Raw genomic sequence first — 14147 nt, forward strand, 5'->3', positions numbered from 1 at the left:
GACAGAGCCTCTGAGCCTCTAGGAATGACTTTGGTGTCCAGATGCACAGGGGGAACGCACAGGGGAGAGGAAGGGGGAATGGTGACTGGATTTGGCCAGGCTACCGAGGGCGGCTCCTCGCCCATTCTGACCCACCCAGCCGACACCTCACCGCTCCCTCCCTCCTCTCCCCACCCTTCTTCCCCTGCTGCCACGCCACCCCAAACAACCGCAGACCCCTCGGCACCCCTAGCCACAAGCGGATCCCCGGGGGGGAGGCTGCGGCTGCTGGGGGCCGAGCCGAGGCGAGCCGCCCCGCCTCAGCCCGCCCTTCCCCGCGCAGCACGCCGGGCCGACATGGCCGCTTCCTGCGCCCTGGGCTGACAGCCGCCCGCCCCGGGGCCGCCCCGCCGCCCGGCATGGAGGAGAGCTCCAGCTGCGAGAGCCTCGGCGCCGGGCGGCCGGCGGCCGTGGTGAGGCCGCCCAGCGGCGATTCCCTCTCCAGGTAACGGGCAGGAGCTCCCCCCAGACCCGCCCGGGGCCGTAGCGGGGCGTGGGATGGGGGGAGAGGGTGCTCGGCGGGATGCAGGGCGCGGCGTTGGGGCGGCCGCTGGGCAGCCGAGGTGGGGTTTTTAAGGCGTTTTGGTAGGGATGGAGGTGCCCCCGCCATCAGCGGTTAGGGAAATGCTCTCTAATTAAAGATAGGTTTCTTCGGTGGGTTTGGGGAATAAGCCGTAAAGGTGGGGGGTTGCTGGGAAGGCAGAAGGGGTGCCAGGAGCCCCCCGGGGTGCTGGACACCGAGGTGTGCTCGCTGCGTGCCAGACTGCCGGAGCTGGGCCTTGTTCTGTATCAAAGTAACAAATCTGCTGGGATATGCCCAACGCTTTTAGTTTTGTCCCTTCCCAGCTTTAATTTTCAGTCTTAATGGCCTTTTAAATCTCTGTGGGTAATTTCCGAGGTCCTTAAGTCACAGAAACTGGAAAGAGGCGTCCCGTGCCTCGCACAGGTTATCAGGGAGGAAATGAGAAGTATGAAAAATAGTCATCTAATACAGCATCCATGTACTGTATTTATACCCATAAAAATCAGTTTTATCTGTTGGCATTACATGAATTTGGGATTGAATACGCAAGAATTAAATTGGTTTAAGATCAAGACTTGTGGAAATGCTTTATAATTACATTTCAGGTGGAATTCATTGTAGAAGTTGAGGGGAGACCTCATCGATGTGTATAAATATCTGAGGGGAGGGTGTCAAGAAGATGGAGCCGGTCTCTTTTCAGTTGTGCCCAGTGGCAGGATGAGAAGCAAGGAGCACAAACTGAAGCACAGGAGGTTCCAGCTCAAGATGAAGGGGCACTTCTTTTCTGTGAGGGTGACAGAGCACTGGGACAGGCTGCCCAGAAGTTGTGGTCTCCTGCTCTGGAGACATCCCAAACCCGCCTGGATGCCGTCCTGCGCTACGTGCTCTAGGTGATCCTGCTTGGCAGGGGGTTGGACTGGGGGATCTCCAGAGGTCCCTTCCCACCTCGGCCATTTTTTGACTCTGTGACACAAAAGCACGTCTTGCTGTAGGGTGTAGGAGCACGAGGCAGGGGAGGGATGGGACCTCGGAGTGCCTCAACCCTCTGTCCTAGCAGGGACAGTGCTGGGGGCAGGTCAGGCTTTTTTCCAGCCTGGTCTTGGAAACTTGTGAGGACAGAGACCATACAACCTCTCTGGGCAGTGCATCTCCTGAATACCTTCCATGTAGGAACTGGGAGTGCTCGTGGGTTCCTCCAAAGTCCCCTCTGCTCCAGCCTGGACAAGCCCAGCTCCCCCAGCTTCTTCTCAAAGGGCATGTACTCCAGCCCCCAATCCCAGTGGCCTCTCCTGAGCTCCGTCTGATTCATCGGTGTATTTTCTGTACTGGGGGAATAAAAGCAGTATGCCCAGAAGCACTACAGCGAGTGTTGAGTAGAGGGTATGATCCTATCCCTGGACCTCCAGGCTCTGCCCCTGTTCCTACAGCCTGTGGTGGGGTTGGAATATCTACCAGGTCACCCCACAGGCCCACACTTAGCTTTGTTGCCTTCCAGGAAGACACAACCCAGTTTGCATCTGGGGATCTTCCATCTTGAGCCCTTTGTGACTCCTCATCCTCATTTTTCCCTCTTTCATCAGATTGTTCTGTTCTCCCTAACAGTTTCTTTGTGCAGTTTACTTGTGCCTTGCCAGATGCCTAGCTGCCTCTTTTCACCTTTTCTTCACATCCACAGTATACACGCTTCTTTTTTCCCCTGCATCAGCTTGGACCCATCTGAAGGTCAGTCACCATAAGAGACGCTAGGGCCTGAGGCCATGGAAGGAAAGCTTAGCTTGGAAGAGCCTCTCTCAGCAGCATGCCCTGCACAGATGGAGTTGCTGGGAAATTGAGATGATAAATCTGTCTCTACTGAGCATGCACAAGACACTTCTCCAGGTCTTGAAAGGGCCTACACTGGAACAGATTTATTGGGGTATTAAAAAAGCTTATCCAAAAACTTTCAGAATTTCAAGTCTCTGCTCCAATGTCTAACTTGTAGGAGAAAGCTAGCCAAGTTTTTTGATGTGTTCCAAACAACATTTCTTTTTCTCTAGCTGGGTATCAGAAATACATCTTTTTAATTTGCTGTTATTAATTGAAAAGAGCTCATCTTGAGTATCCTGTGGTTAGCTGGAATGGTTAAGATCAAAGCAAAACTATATGGGAGTAAAATGAAGTTCTTGTAATGAGAGATGTCTGGTGATCATCAGAATGTTTATTATCAGCTACCCCTGCAAATCTGGTGATACAAGTACACAAATAATCAATTTTCATATGAACTGGACTATGATCCCTTGCTCATTTTTTTTTTTTTAGATTTTTCATTAAGTCTGCAGTGCAATCTGATTTTGCGCACCAAAACAATCTCTGAGGCTAATACATTGAAACATTTGTACGCACATACTTATTTTCATCTGTTATTGTGTTTATTTATTTATTTATTTATTTATTTATTTATTTATTTATTTTTAAAGTTCATTTTAGGGTTGATGTGAGAAACACAATGAATTGCGAGGGTGTTGTCACCAGTTTTTGTAATCTCTTTTAAATAAAAGGAACCACAACAACAAATGAGTAGAAAGGCACTCATCCCAGATTCACACTTACCTGGAAACGTGAAGAGTGAGAGTTTTGTTTTACTGAACTGTTTTATGCAAGACTCTTAATACTCAGAAAGGTGCTAGTATCAAATATATCCAGCAATACATTCTTCGGATTCTTTCAGCTCCAGCTCAGAAGCTAAGTGAGTTTCATATTTCTAGAGATATTTACGATCTAACACCTCAGCAAGGCACGTCTGATAGAGTTTACTCACACGTAAAGTTGCTCGCATAAATAACTGCCTTAAAAAACATATTAGTATGTTCATTTCTATTTCAATAGTGAAAATGAGATATTGTAACAATGGTATTTGACAGCAAAAGTTGCTTTGACGTTTTAAGAGACCCAAGTAATGTGCAATACCAGTGCTCGAGTAAGATATGAGAATAACCAAATCAATGTTATTTACTTTGCGTCCCAACTATAGATATTTAAAGTGTGTGAGGCTTACAGCATAGCTGTTTGAGTATTGTAGAAAACCCCCAGCTCCATGTGGAAATACTGAATTGGTTTCCAATGAGCAGGTCACAGCTAATTAACCCAACAGCCCTCATAATAGTGCTGATACAGCTATTCTGCTTCTCAAGCCTGAGCTGTCTAACCTCGTGCTAGCTTTGGGTGGCAAGGCACTGGGTTCTGTAGCTCCCCATGGTTTCCAAAGGACAATATTTAGGATGGGCGTTCCCCCAGGATCCTGTTCTTGTGGAAGACAGGTGAGCATGAGCCAGCTGCTTCTAAAGAGCTGCCGCAGTAGGGAACTAGCAGCTTGCAAGGAGAGCTTGCATGTGCCAAGTCAGGCCAGGAAAAACCCATGGGACAGAAAGGAGCAAGGTAAAACACTGATCCTGATGTTGTCTTTGAACTACAGCATGGCTACATGCAGAAGAGCAAGCTTTATTCAGAGGTTTGGACTTCTTGTATGTCTTTAAAATGGCCTGGGGATGCTGGCTGAGTGAGAAATACCTTTCACCTGTGGTAGGTAACCAGACTTCTTTGGAAAGACCTCTCTTGAAATGAATTTTTAGGTGGAGCTGTGGTTTTGCTTTTTAATTTGAAGCTGCACATGGGCCCTCTGACCTTTGGAATTCAAAGTAACAGCCAGCAAGATTCTGCCATGACCTTTCCTTTTGTGAAGGAAAAGCCAGATATAGCCGTGTATGACTTTAACAATGTACATGACTTTAAGGAAAAGGTGACATCAAACTTCAGATACCTAATTTACTTTTCATTAAAGGGGATTAGGTGTTTTGTTTGTGCAGCATGTGACTATGTGCCTTAGTCTCTGAATGAACATATCTCCCTGTGTTTCTATAAAGTGTTCTCTGAAAAGCATGTTACAGCCCAGTCTGAACAACGGTCAAAGAAAACAGCTGAGAGTCTTTCTTTTAGATCCACTGAAGGTAAATTTGTACTGCCTGTGCAAACGTGTGGAGGTGGTTGTACTGGAAGGAAACTGCTGCAGGAGATGTCAGTGATATTTCAACCTCGGTATGAAATGAGAGAAAGAGATAAGGCAGTGGGCAGATGTTTCCTGCCAGCATGAGTGTAGCAGTGTTTGATGTTACCACTTTCTGGTTGCTTGTTGCCACCTCTCTGCTGGTGATTATCATCCGCTGAGGTCTGCAGATAGAGTGGGTCCTGTGCTCTGCACTTCTGCTGAAGCATATGAAAATAATCACGCTCCTTGTCCTTATGTTTGCAGGGATAACGCTGAAAACATAAGCTCTGTGTAAATCAGTGCAGCAAGGCCTGCTGAAGCAATAGCTCCATTAGGTATGAACTCCCCCGTTCATCTCAAATAAGGTCCTGTCAATACCTGGTCTGATTTAAGGCTGTGTTGAAGGAATTCTTTCCCCGCAGATGAGAGTGATGCTGGAAGGAGCTGGGTCTGTAAGCTGTTGGCTGAGGAGGGCTCGCTAACACCGCATTGCTACCAGATGTGTGAGATTTGCTGATTGAGTTGTTTTGTGATGAGTCATTGAAGTTAGAGTTTGAAAAGGGAAATTTTTTGCCAGTTCTGGTGTTTGGTGAAATGTGAGTAGCTGTCTTTTTCTTCCTGGAGTTTGAGAGCATTTCTTGCATTTGATTTCTTATATGTACAAAGCAGGATTTCTGGAGAGTTATTGCCATTGAAGACAAGTACATTGCTGGCTGAGTGTTGATAATGAGCTGATTTTCTGTATCTGAGAAACTTAACACTATGCCTAGAACCAATTAGCAGCTCCAGGCAGGCTCATTATCATTAATTTTAATAAGTGAGTGATAATTTATAACACTTACTTGCAACTAGGGTCTGTTCTGAGATAGGTTTTTCACGTACTGTATATTGTGAAGATAAAGAACACTCTTGCCTGTGTGAGTTTTAAAATCAGAGAATGGTTTGGGTTGGAAGGACCTTAAAGCCCACCCAGCTCCACCCTCCTGCCATTGGCAGGGACACCTCCCACCAGACCAGGTTGCCCAAAGCCCCATCCAGCCTGGCCTTGAACACCTCCAGGGATGGGGCATCCAAAACTTAAATGGGAATCTGTTGTTAGAATCTGTGGCTTTGGGGCAGAAAATCATGAAAATAAGGATCTAATACCTGTTTGAATGGCTATTTTTTTTTGCAACGCACTTGAGAAGAGAAATTAGTACCTCTGAAGAACATGGGATTTTTTTTTTTGTAGCAGTTTTTGGCACCTGTGTTTCAGCTCCTGCCTCTCTTGGCATGTGTGACCTTCAGCCTTAGTTTTCCTGTTGGGCACATGCAAATTCCTTTGTCCAGGCTCTAAACGCTCAGTAGAAGTGCACACGTTTGTTTTTTAAGCACGTTTCCATTTGAGAGTACAAAATACAATTGACATTCACCTGTTTCTTGTATCACAATTAATGTTATATTGCTGTTTAGAGGCCTCACAGGAATTTGGGGTGTCATAGCTCTAGCTGCTGTATAAATAGAGGAAAAAAAAGCCATTTCTTTGTTGAAAAGCCAGGGACCAGCTATTGAAATATGCTGAAGCCAGCACTACTCTATTTTTACTAATGCCTGGCGGGTAACTTCACTAAGCTGTTGGACGTGCAGCAGAGTGCTGAGGTTCCTTGCTGAGATACTGGGCAAAGAGCGAGAAAGTCTGAGGATGAGATGGAAAAACTGCTGTGGAGAGATGAGGCAAGAGCTAACAGCTGGTGAGGAGTAAAGCTAGGCTCAGAACACGGCTCTCTTGGGTCCTGTCAGGCGCTGCCTTTTCTGAAGAGAGATGGTGCTGTTATGTTGACTAACGGCCTGTTTGCTAGACAGTTTTAAGTCTTACGCATGGTTCCTTAACCACGGGCTATTTACAGCAGAGACACCATCGCAGAACCCAAATGTTAAGACTTCAGCTGACCTGGTGATGCCAAATTACGCAACTCCTATTCGTTATGCGACTGTGCTCCTGCTATAACTAAAGTGACAGGTTAACACTGATCTTACTGTTTCAATATCTATTTCTGATATTTTAATGGTCACTTTTCCTTTCCTAATTATTTTATCGCTCCTGTACAAAGACAAGAACTGCATTTAAGGTCACAACACCTCTTGAACGGCTCAGCAGAGTCAGTAGTCTTCACCTTCTTTTTCATGAATGTTTTCCTGATGACCCAATTTGCTGTTACTGTTTTTTTCATGCTGAAGGTATCAGGTGATGTAAAAAGAGACCCGATCCATACCCCAAACAGCTTGTGTTACCAGAAGGGGGAGGAAGAAACCAGCAAGCATACGTTAGAAATGTGTCAGAAGTCTTCCAGAGGTCACACTGATAAGGTGCTGTATACAAGGTGTAGCTGTAAAAGGGGACGTGAGAAAAGTGATCTTGTCATTTGTCCACGGGAAGCCCATTCCAGCGTAACGAAGAGGGTGACGGGAAGGTAATGAAGTGCTGTGTTTGTAGAAGTGATCGGGATAGCCCAGTGATGGGAGAGTGCAGAAGAGATGTTTTCACAGTAATTACCCCAAGTCTTAGTTTTTAACTAAAAAACATCTGGCTGTTTTATAGCCCCAGTAACTGGGAGCTAACTGAAGAAAAAATCCGTGAAAGACAACAACAGAAATTCAGGGGAACTTTTCAAAAACAAACACTGTTTTTCCTTTTCCTACCATCTGTGGTTTCTTTTGCCAGACAATGTTCTCACTCAGTTATTTTCCAGTGATTTCAAGGTAGTTCTGTTCCTTGCTTTGCTTTTGCCTGTCTGCTCCATAAATCCTTTTCCATTGTTTTCTAAGCCCTGATGCATTTGATGAAGGGAAAGCGTTAGCAGTTTTCTCGTCCGTAACCCCTACAAAGAGATATTCTAGTCAGTTTGCTCCCCCTTGATGGATCCAGTCTTTCTGTAGTGTTCTGGCTGTGGCTCCAGTATCACTAATGTTAGATCACCTGAAGATTTGCATTTGATTTGGATCAGGTGTGGGTGTGTGATAATGTTTCTGCTGTTAGTTAGAGAATACAAGTTTATGGTGTATTTTTCTTTATTCTGGGAAGACAGGCGACACCTGGTTAGAATAAAACAACAGTTTTATCTGGATTAATTTACTGTAATATAAAGAGCCTATGCGCCAGCACGAAGTCTTGCACTCCAAGTCTTGTTCATGGACAAAAAGGCAGCTTTATATAGCAAGAATTTATTGTTAGGGCAACTGAAATCCTGAAAGTCAAATCAGTATTTGTCCAGATTAAATTGTTACAGGAAAAGAATAATAATGCAGTTAAAACTGTCGTACATACAGTTGTTAGTTTCTGTTTTCCTGGAGTTAGGCTCACCGTTCTCCTGCTCCTTTGGTTTTCAAGGCTGAGGGTTTTATTCTGGTGGTGGTGGCTCTTACGGAGAGTTGTCAGCATCCTTTGCTATGAGGAGTGAGGTTCTTGGTGGTGGTTTCTTCTTTCTTCACTGCAGGACCCACCTGGGATCATTTCAATATATTTAATAATACAACTTTACACCTTTCTTTATTGGTCTGCAGTTCCATGTTGCATCTGTTTTTTACTATATCTGGTTGTTTTTACAGATACTAGATATTCTTTCTTCTCTGTTACCCCTAAAACCAATGTTGTCTAGCTCCAGGTCAGCATTTCTTCAACTGACCATTGGTGGGTTGTTTATAGCCATGAGGTCTCCATGCCAAGCCCTTATTATCCTTTGCCTGTGCTCCCCTGTGCCACGTCCTGCATTTTCACATCTCCAAGCCTCTGCTGTCACGCTGGGCTATTATTATATTTCTCTATACAACATCATTGTGTTGTAAATATTTCACTTAGCATAACTGCTTATTACTGCTATCAATACTTAGCTGTGGTTAGACCATACATAGATAACAAAAATAAAACAAATTAGATATAAACACCCAGCCAAAGAGAGAAATTGCTGTCACAACTAAACCACGTACAACAAAGCTGCAGGCAGGGCAAGCCTAGCAAGGCGCAGCCCTGAGCCCTTGAAAGCTCACTGCAAAGCTTACAGCCTGCTACAAGGGATGGCAATACTTTATTACAGGGCTAAATGCTTAAAATGTTAACCCAACTGTATTTCTGTCTTTGTAACTTTCCTGGCACAAAAGACACTGATACCTGAATTACTGAACTCCTGAACCACAGCCTCATTCGTACCTCCTGCCTCTCCTGAGAGTGAAGCATTCCTGTTATTGTTACTGCTCTGTTAAGAAATCCCGTTGTTGGTTTTGGTTGGTACCACTGCTGTGAGATGGTGGCAGGGAAGATTGTGCAGGTAGGTGGCAGGACCAACCTCATCAGCTGTTTCAGCTGACTGCACTGAGCTGGGTGCATGTGTGACTGGAGGGGCTGTCCCGCTGCTGTGGAGAGCAGATGCTGGAGGGACTGGGGAGTGACTGCAACCTGTGCTACAGGAGAGGCACCGCTGAAAGGTGACTGTTGAAATCCATCATCAGAGCAGAACTTGGTTTAACAAGTGGCTGGGATACCTCTAATGAGGAAAAAATGATCAGCATCTCATTTGTAAGCGGAACACCTCTGGCAAAGAGATGGAAAATGGGGGATCTTCTTGCTTCCATTTTACCCAGGTTGGCTTTCAGAGCAGGCTTCTCTTGAAAATCCGGGCTAAATCCTTCAGTCTAGGAATGATCATCCCATTTCTACACTGAAAATGACCCCTTACACCTCTTGGGAGACTTTTTCCCAAACGTTTTTTCTCAAATGTTAAGGATGCTACCAGGATGGTCACTGAATGCAAGGGTGAGAGGAAGAATGGGAAGGGGCTGTTTGTGGATGTGCTCAGGGCTTGTGCCCTTCACTTGCAGACACTGCTGGGGTACCGCTCCTGGTGGCCACTGCTGCTTCTAGCACCACGGGGCTGGTAAGTCTCCTTTTTTTTTCATTTCTTCTAATAACTTCTAATTAGTTAATAACTTCCTTCTAATGACTTCTAATTCTGGACTCCACCATGTGCTTCCACCTTGCATAAAGAACAATACAGGCATGCTGGATGAGATTTGCCTGCAGACCTCTCCGATGCACATCTCTGCTAGTCTCTGGGTTTCTTTTTGTAGACAATGGGGAGGACTGAGTCATCTCAGTTTCTCCCCAGTGAATGTACGAGCCTACAGCGACGACTTCAGATGCAAACACCTCCACCCCCTCCTCATCTTGCGTCAGGGACAAAAAGTGTATTGAGTTTGGCTTGGTCTCCGCTCCAAAAAAGGAAGGAGCTATTTCTTAACTCATGTTATTCCTCTTTTTCACATGGTAGCTAAATCCCTTGGCAACTGAGAAGAGAGCAGAGATTTGTAGCCTGGTTTCCTAAGCCATGTTTCTTCATGTACGGGTGTACATCTGTCTACTTTGACCATCAATAGATTTTGTAACCTTTGAACAACTTTAACCATGCTTGACAGAGGAGTAAAAGTAATAACTTAGGACAAGTTTTGCATTTAAACAGATGGAGATGTGAAGGGTGTCCACGTCAGCTTTTCCATTAAGGAAAATGCTTGTTCCCTTTTCAACATAAGAGAATATCTAGATGAGAAAGATGTCATGAACGTGTGCAGATTCTCTTGGACAAGACTTCTTTTGAGCTGGAGAAGTATGTAATCTGTCTCTCATTTTTGCTTTTTCTTCTTTTCTTGTGCCTTCTCTGGAGTCCACAAAAGGCTGTGCTCAATTGAAAACAAAAGCAAATACAAACTTCTCTGCCACATGGCACTCATCTTGTGGAAAGCAGGGTGGGACCCAGCTCAGACTGCCGTATCTCCATGTGAGGCAGGTATCTAAAACCTCCCTACCCTCAGCAGCGTCAATACACTCCCCAGGTAATTTTGCTGAGCAAGGATGGATATCCACACCGACAGAGCAGAATTATGGTCTCAACTCCACTGGCATGATTTCCATCGACTGGGAGCATGGAAACTGCTGGTATGTGCCAGGAGGAGCTGAGCCTGTCCAGTCCTCATTCTTCCTACTCCTTATTGAGTTACGTAGATCTCAGCATGCACTGATTTCTTCTTGAGGCAAGCAGAAGTGTTGGGAGGAAGTGGCTGTGGCTAGCGGGTGATGGTGGGAGATAGGCTCACGTTCAAATGCAGGGGAACTGGTATGTACAGAAAATCTTCAGCTGAGCTCGTAAAATTTGTATGTCTCATGTCAACGTAAGGTGTAAGACCTTTGTTTTCAGCGTGTACCCAACGTACAACTGGCCAGTGAGGTGAGTGCGCAGAGCCCTTTGGCAAATTTGGGCCATAACAGGAGGAGTTGATGGCTGCTGAGCACTTTGGAAACTGGGCTTTGTATTTAGGTAATAAATGGGATTATGTTCTTGGAAAACCTGGACCCAGGTGTGAGTGGTGAACCTGGGGACGTTGAAGGACCTCAGTCTTCAGAGTTGTTGAGCAACCGATATCTTCCATCAGCTTAAGGAGAACCCAGCGTTTATGAAAACCTCCTGTGTTGTCTTGGTTTGAACTTCTGGAAATAAACCCAACAAGTTATCAAACTCTTGATAGCATTTTAGCTTTGTAACTCCTCTGGGGACCACCTCTGTGGAGGGACTGTGCTGCCAACAGAGCGTTGTTGTTCCAAATCCTTTTTTGAGCTGACTGTGGAAGAGCACACAGCTGCATGGTGCCTGTGAAAGCATATCAAGGTCCTTTTGCTAGGTGATACGTGACTCTGCAGACTGGCTGTATTTATATATTCTTTCCTCCTTCAACTGATTATTGCCAGTATGGAGCAGCTCCTGTCTTTGATGAGTAAATTGCTGGTATTTTTAATTCCTGTGGGTGTTTGGTTTATTGGGGTGAGGGGGTTGTGTGGTATGTCTGAAAGAAAAGCAGAACATCCATCTAACAATACGTGTTACTTTTTTACTCAGGTGTTTTTTAAACAGGGAAATAGAAAAGAATCTAAGGAAAAACTGAAAGAGCACAGGGACTGGGGGAAGTACACATACATTTGGATAAACCATACGTAACTGGGTCTTAGCATGTAACTAGAAACAAGAATTACCAGAATACAAGTAGTAAAAGAGAAGTTGTTATACCTGCCTATTTATCCATTTTCCTTCCTGTCCTAAGATAAGTACCTCCCAGGATAGGTAGTATTTTGATTTATTTTCTTGATCAAATTAATAGGTATCTTTAAAACAAAACAACAAGGATTTTAAAACAAGCAAACAAAGTACTTATTTTTGTTTATAGTGCTTTGTCATGAGATCGTATGTTGCTCTCCGTTCTATTTCTCCTTGCTTTGAGAGCTCTAGAGTTACTGCGACTCAGCATGGGACTGTCAAATTTGCATCAAAAACCTGATCATTTTTTTTCTTGCACGTTTTACTCTGGCTCCATATACTTTAAAGGAAGGAGGTGGAACCTTGTATAGTAAATACTTCAAGCAGCAAAGGTGGTTTTGAACAGCGTTTATGATTTCCATAATGACTTTTGCCTGTATTCAAAATACCCAAGGAGGAAGCTGGATGTTGCCAGCCCTCTGTCTCCTGGCAGGGGTAGCCAAGGTGGTAAACCTGAGGCTGTTCTGCTAGAGGAGATGACAACACCACCCAGGTCTCCTACTTCTCTGCACGAAATGTCTTGAGCCCAGGAAATGGCCTCTTGCCCAGGCAGAGCTAAGAGACACGGATGGTCTCGTAACACCAGCAAATGCTTGGGTTTGGATTCCCAAAGGTCTGTCCTGGAGATTGGAAACCCCAAAGTTTTTAAGTACAGCCCCAGACGTGCAGAAACACCTGCAGAAAGCGTGTCAAACCTCTCTAACACGAGCGGTAGGGCAGAGCCATAGCAGCTGACCTGGCTTTCCACCTCATCTCACCTAGAGATGGGTTGCTGGCCTTGCCCACTCATCCATTAGGAACTGGAATCAGACAAAAGTGTTGGATTATCAAGAGATAGTAACTAATGTTGGACTCCGAGAAGCTGGTGAAACAGAGGTAAAATGTCAGTTCCAGCAGAAGTCAAAGAACTCCTTGAAAAAATACATTTTTTGGCCTTCTGTTTCCTTCCTCGTAGCTGTGTATCATCCCACACCAGCCCCTAACGCCCCTTTTGTTCCTCTTGTGAATACAGATCGTTTCGTAATTATCTTCCACGTGCTGATCAGGATATATTGGTTCAGACTTATCATCGCTGCTGTTCTTCCTGTTTTTTTTTACCTTCTGGGTCGTTTGACTCATGAAAGCATGATCCTTGGGGCTGCTTGCTGGTATTAATTACGTGCCCCGCATTGGTTTGTCTTTGGGTGTTGGCTTTCTATTCTTGGAATCCTGCAAATATTTTAGACAATCGGCCTATTGTTTAGCAAGTGCCCTGCACACACTGTAGGCCTTTTGTGAATTTCTGGTAAGAAAAAAAAAATAATAAAAGAATGAGTAATGGGGCATGAACGGTGCTTGTGACACTGTAGCCCATTGTGTAACTGTTGAGAGCAGCATTTGCATTCCTAGAAAAGCGTGTTCACGGTCAAAATATAGGACGCTCCCTCTGTGGCTCATGGGAAAACATGCACTCTAAATTCAGCTCAGGATGCTGCTTAAAAGGACCAACTTTTACAAAATGACATTTTCTTCCCCTGGAACGTGAAGTCAGGCTGAGACCCGGGTTTGCTTGGCAACAGAAGCGAATCCTTTTCATTCAGGCAAGTGGCACGGGGGCTATTTTAGATCCGTCACGCACACACGCGACGGTTTGTTTGCTGAAACGGCTCCTTTTTATGTTGCGAGCTCTGCCATCGGCAGCCCTGGTGAATGGCGAGGGCACGTTATTTTAGTATATAAACTGGATGCCAGAGAGAGCCTGGCACTCGGCTCTCTTCCCTTCAAGAGCATGTTTGTGTGTGGCTTTCTGCCGCCTCTGAGCTTGTGGCAAGTCGAGCAGGAGTTGGAGAGGGATATTGAAATGTTCCTAAAAATTGTGAGTCCTTAAATTTAGTAGTGGTGTGTCCTGCATGGGGGGCAAGTGAGGGGCCTGTGTGGCTGGGGAGCGTAACGGTGTATTTTGTAGGTGCTGCAGGTGGTTTCTGTTGGTACCGAAGTGCCATAAGCCTGTTTCCATTTGATATTCCTCTGTGAAGAATTAAGATCTGGTCCCTGCTCGCCGGCCATGCTGCTCCTTCGTAAGCTCCTCAGGAGAGGGGCTGCCAGGTGTGGGCACGTACAGTGCCAGGCACAGCAGGATTCCCGTCCCGGGACAGGCGGGGGTGTGAGGGCTCTAAAACTGAAGTGATCCAGCTGCAGGGCTCGGAACGGCCCCGTGGCAGATGCCCACCCAGAACACCCGGCTCCTGCTGCGAGGCCTTGCTTCAGACAGACACCCGCCGAGCTGTGAGTGATTTCCTGGGGGAGGGCACGTGTGGGGGGGACTTCCCTTAGGAACATAGGCACCTAGAGGGACTGTGGGGTCCCCCTCACCTTGCTCAGCCCCACAGGGAGCTGCTGGAAGCGGGAGAGCCTGACCTCTCAGCAGCTGGGTTTCCCAGGCAGCTCCAGCTAGGACAAAGTGATATTCACG

The 14147-nt window shown here is 45.8% G+C and overlaps 1 protein-coding gene across 1 annotated transcript in view; it reads left to right on the forward strand.

The window, feature by feature from the left end:
* The first annotated feature begins 312 nt into the window (after positions 1 to 312).
* Positions 313 to 14147, forward strand: part of MTMR2 (myotubularin related protein 2) — a 59021-nt gene continuing 45186 nt past the window's right edge. The window contains exon 1 of the mRNA XM_035328393.1: positions 313 to 484. Coding sequence (XP_035184284.1) covers positions 399 to 484 — 86 coding nt within the window. The 5' untranslated portion in view covers positions 313 to 398. The remainder of the gene's footprint in view (positions 485 to 14147) is intronic.

Source organism: Oxyura jamaicensis, chromosome 1 (assembly GCF_011077185.1).
Source record: "Oxyura jamaicensis isolate SHBP4307 breed ruddy duck chromosome 1, BPBGC_Ojam_1.0, whole genome shotgun sequence".
Classification (NCBI taxonomy): domain Eukaryota; kingdom Metazoa; phylum Chordata; class Aves; order Anseriformes; family Anatidae; genus Oxyura; species Oxyura jamaicensis.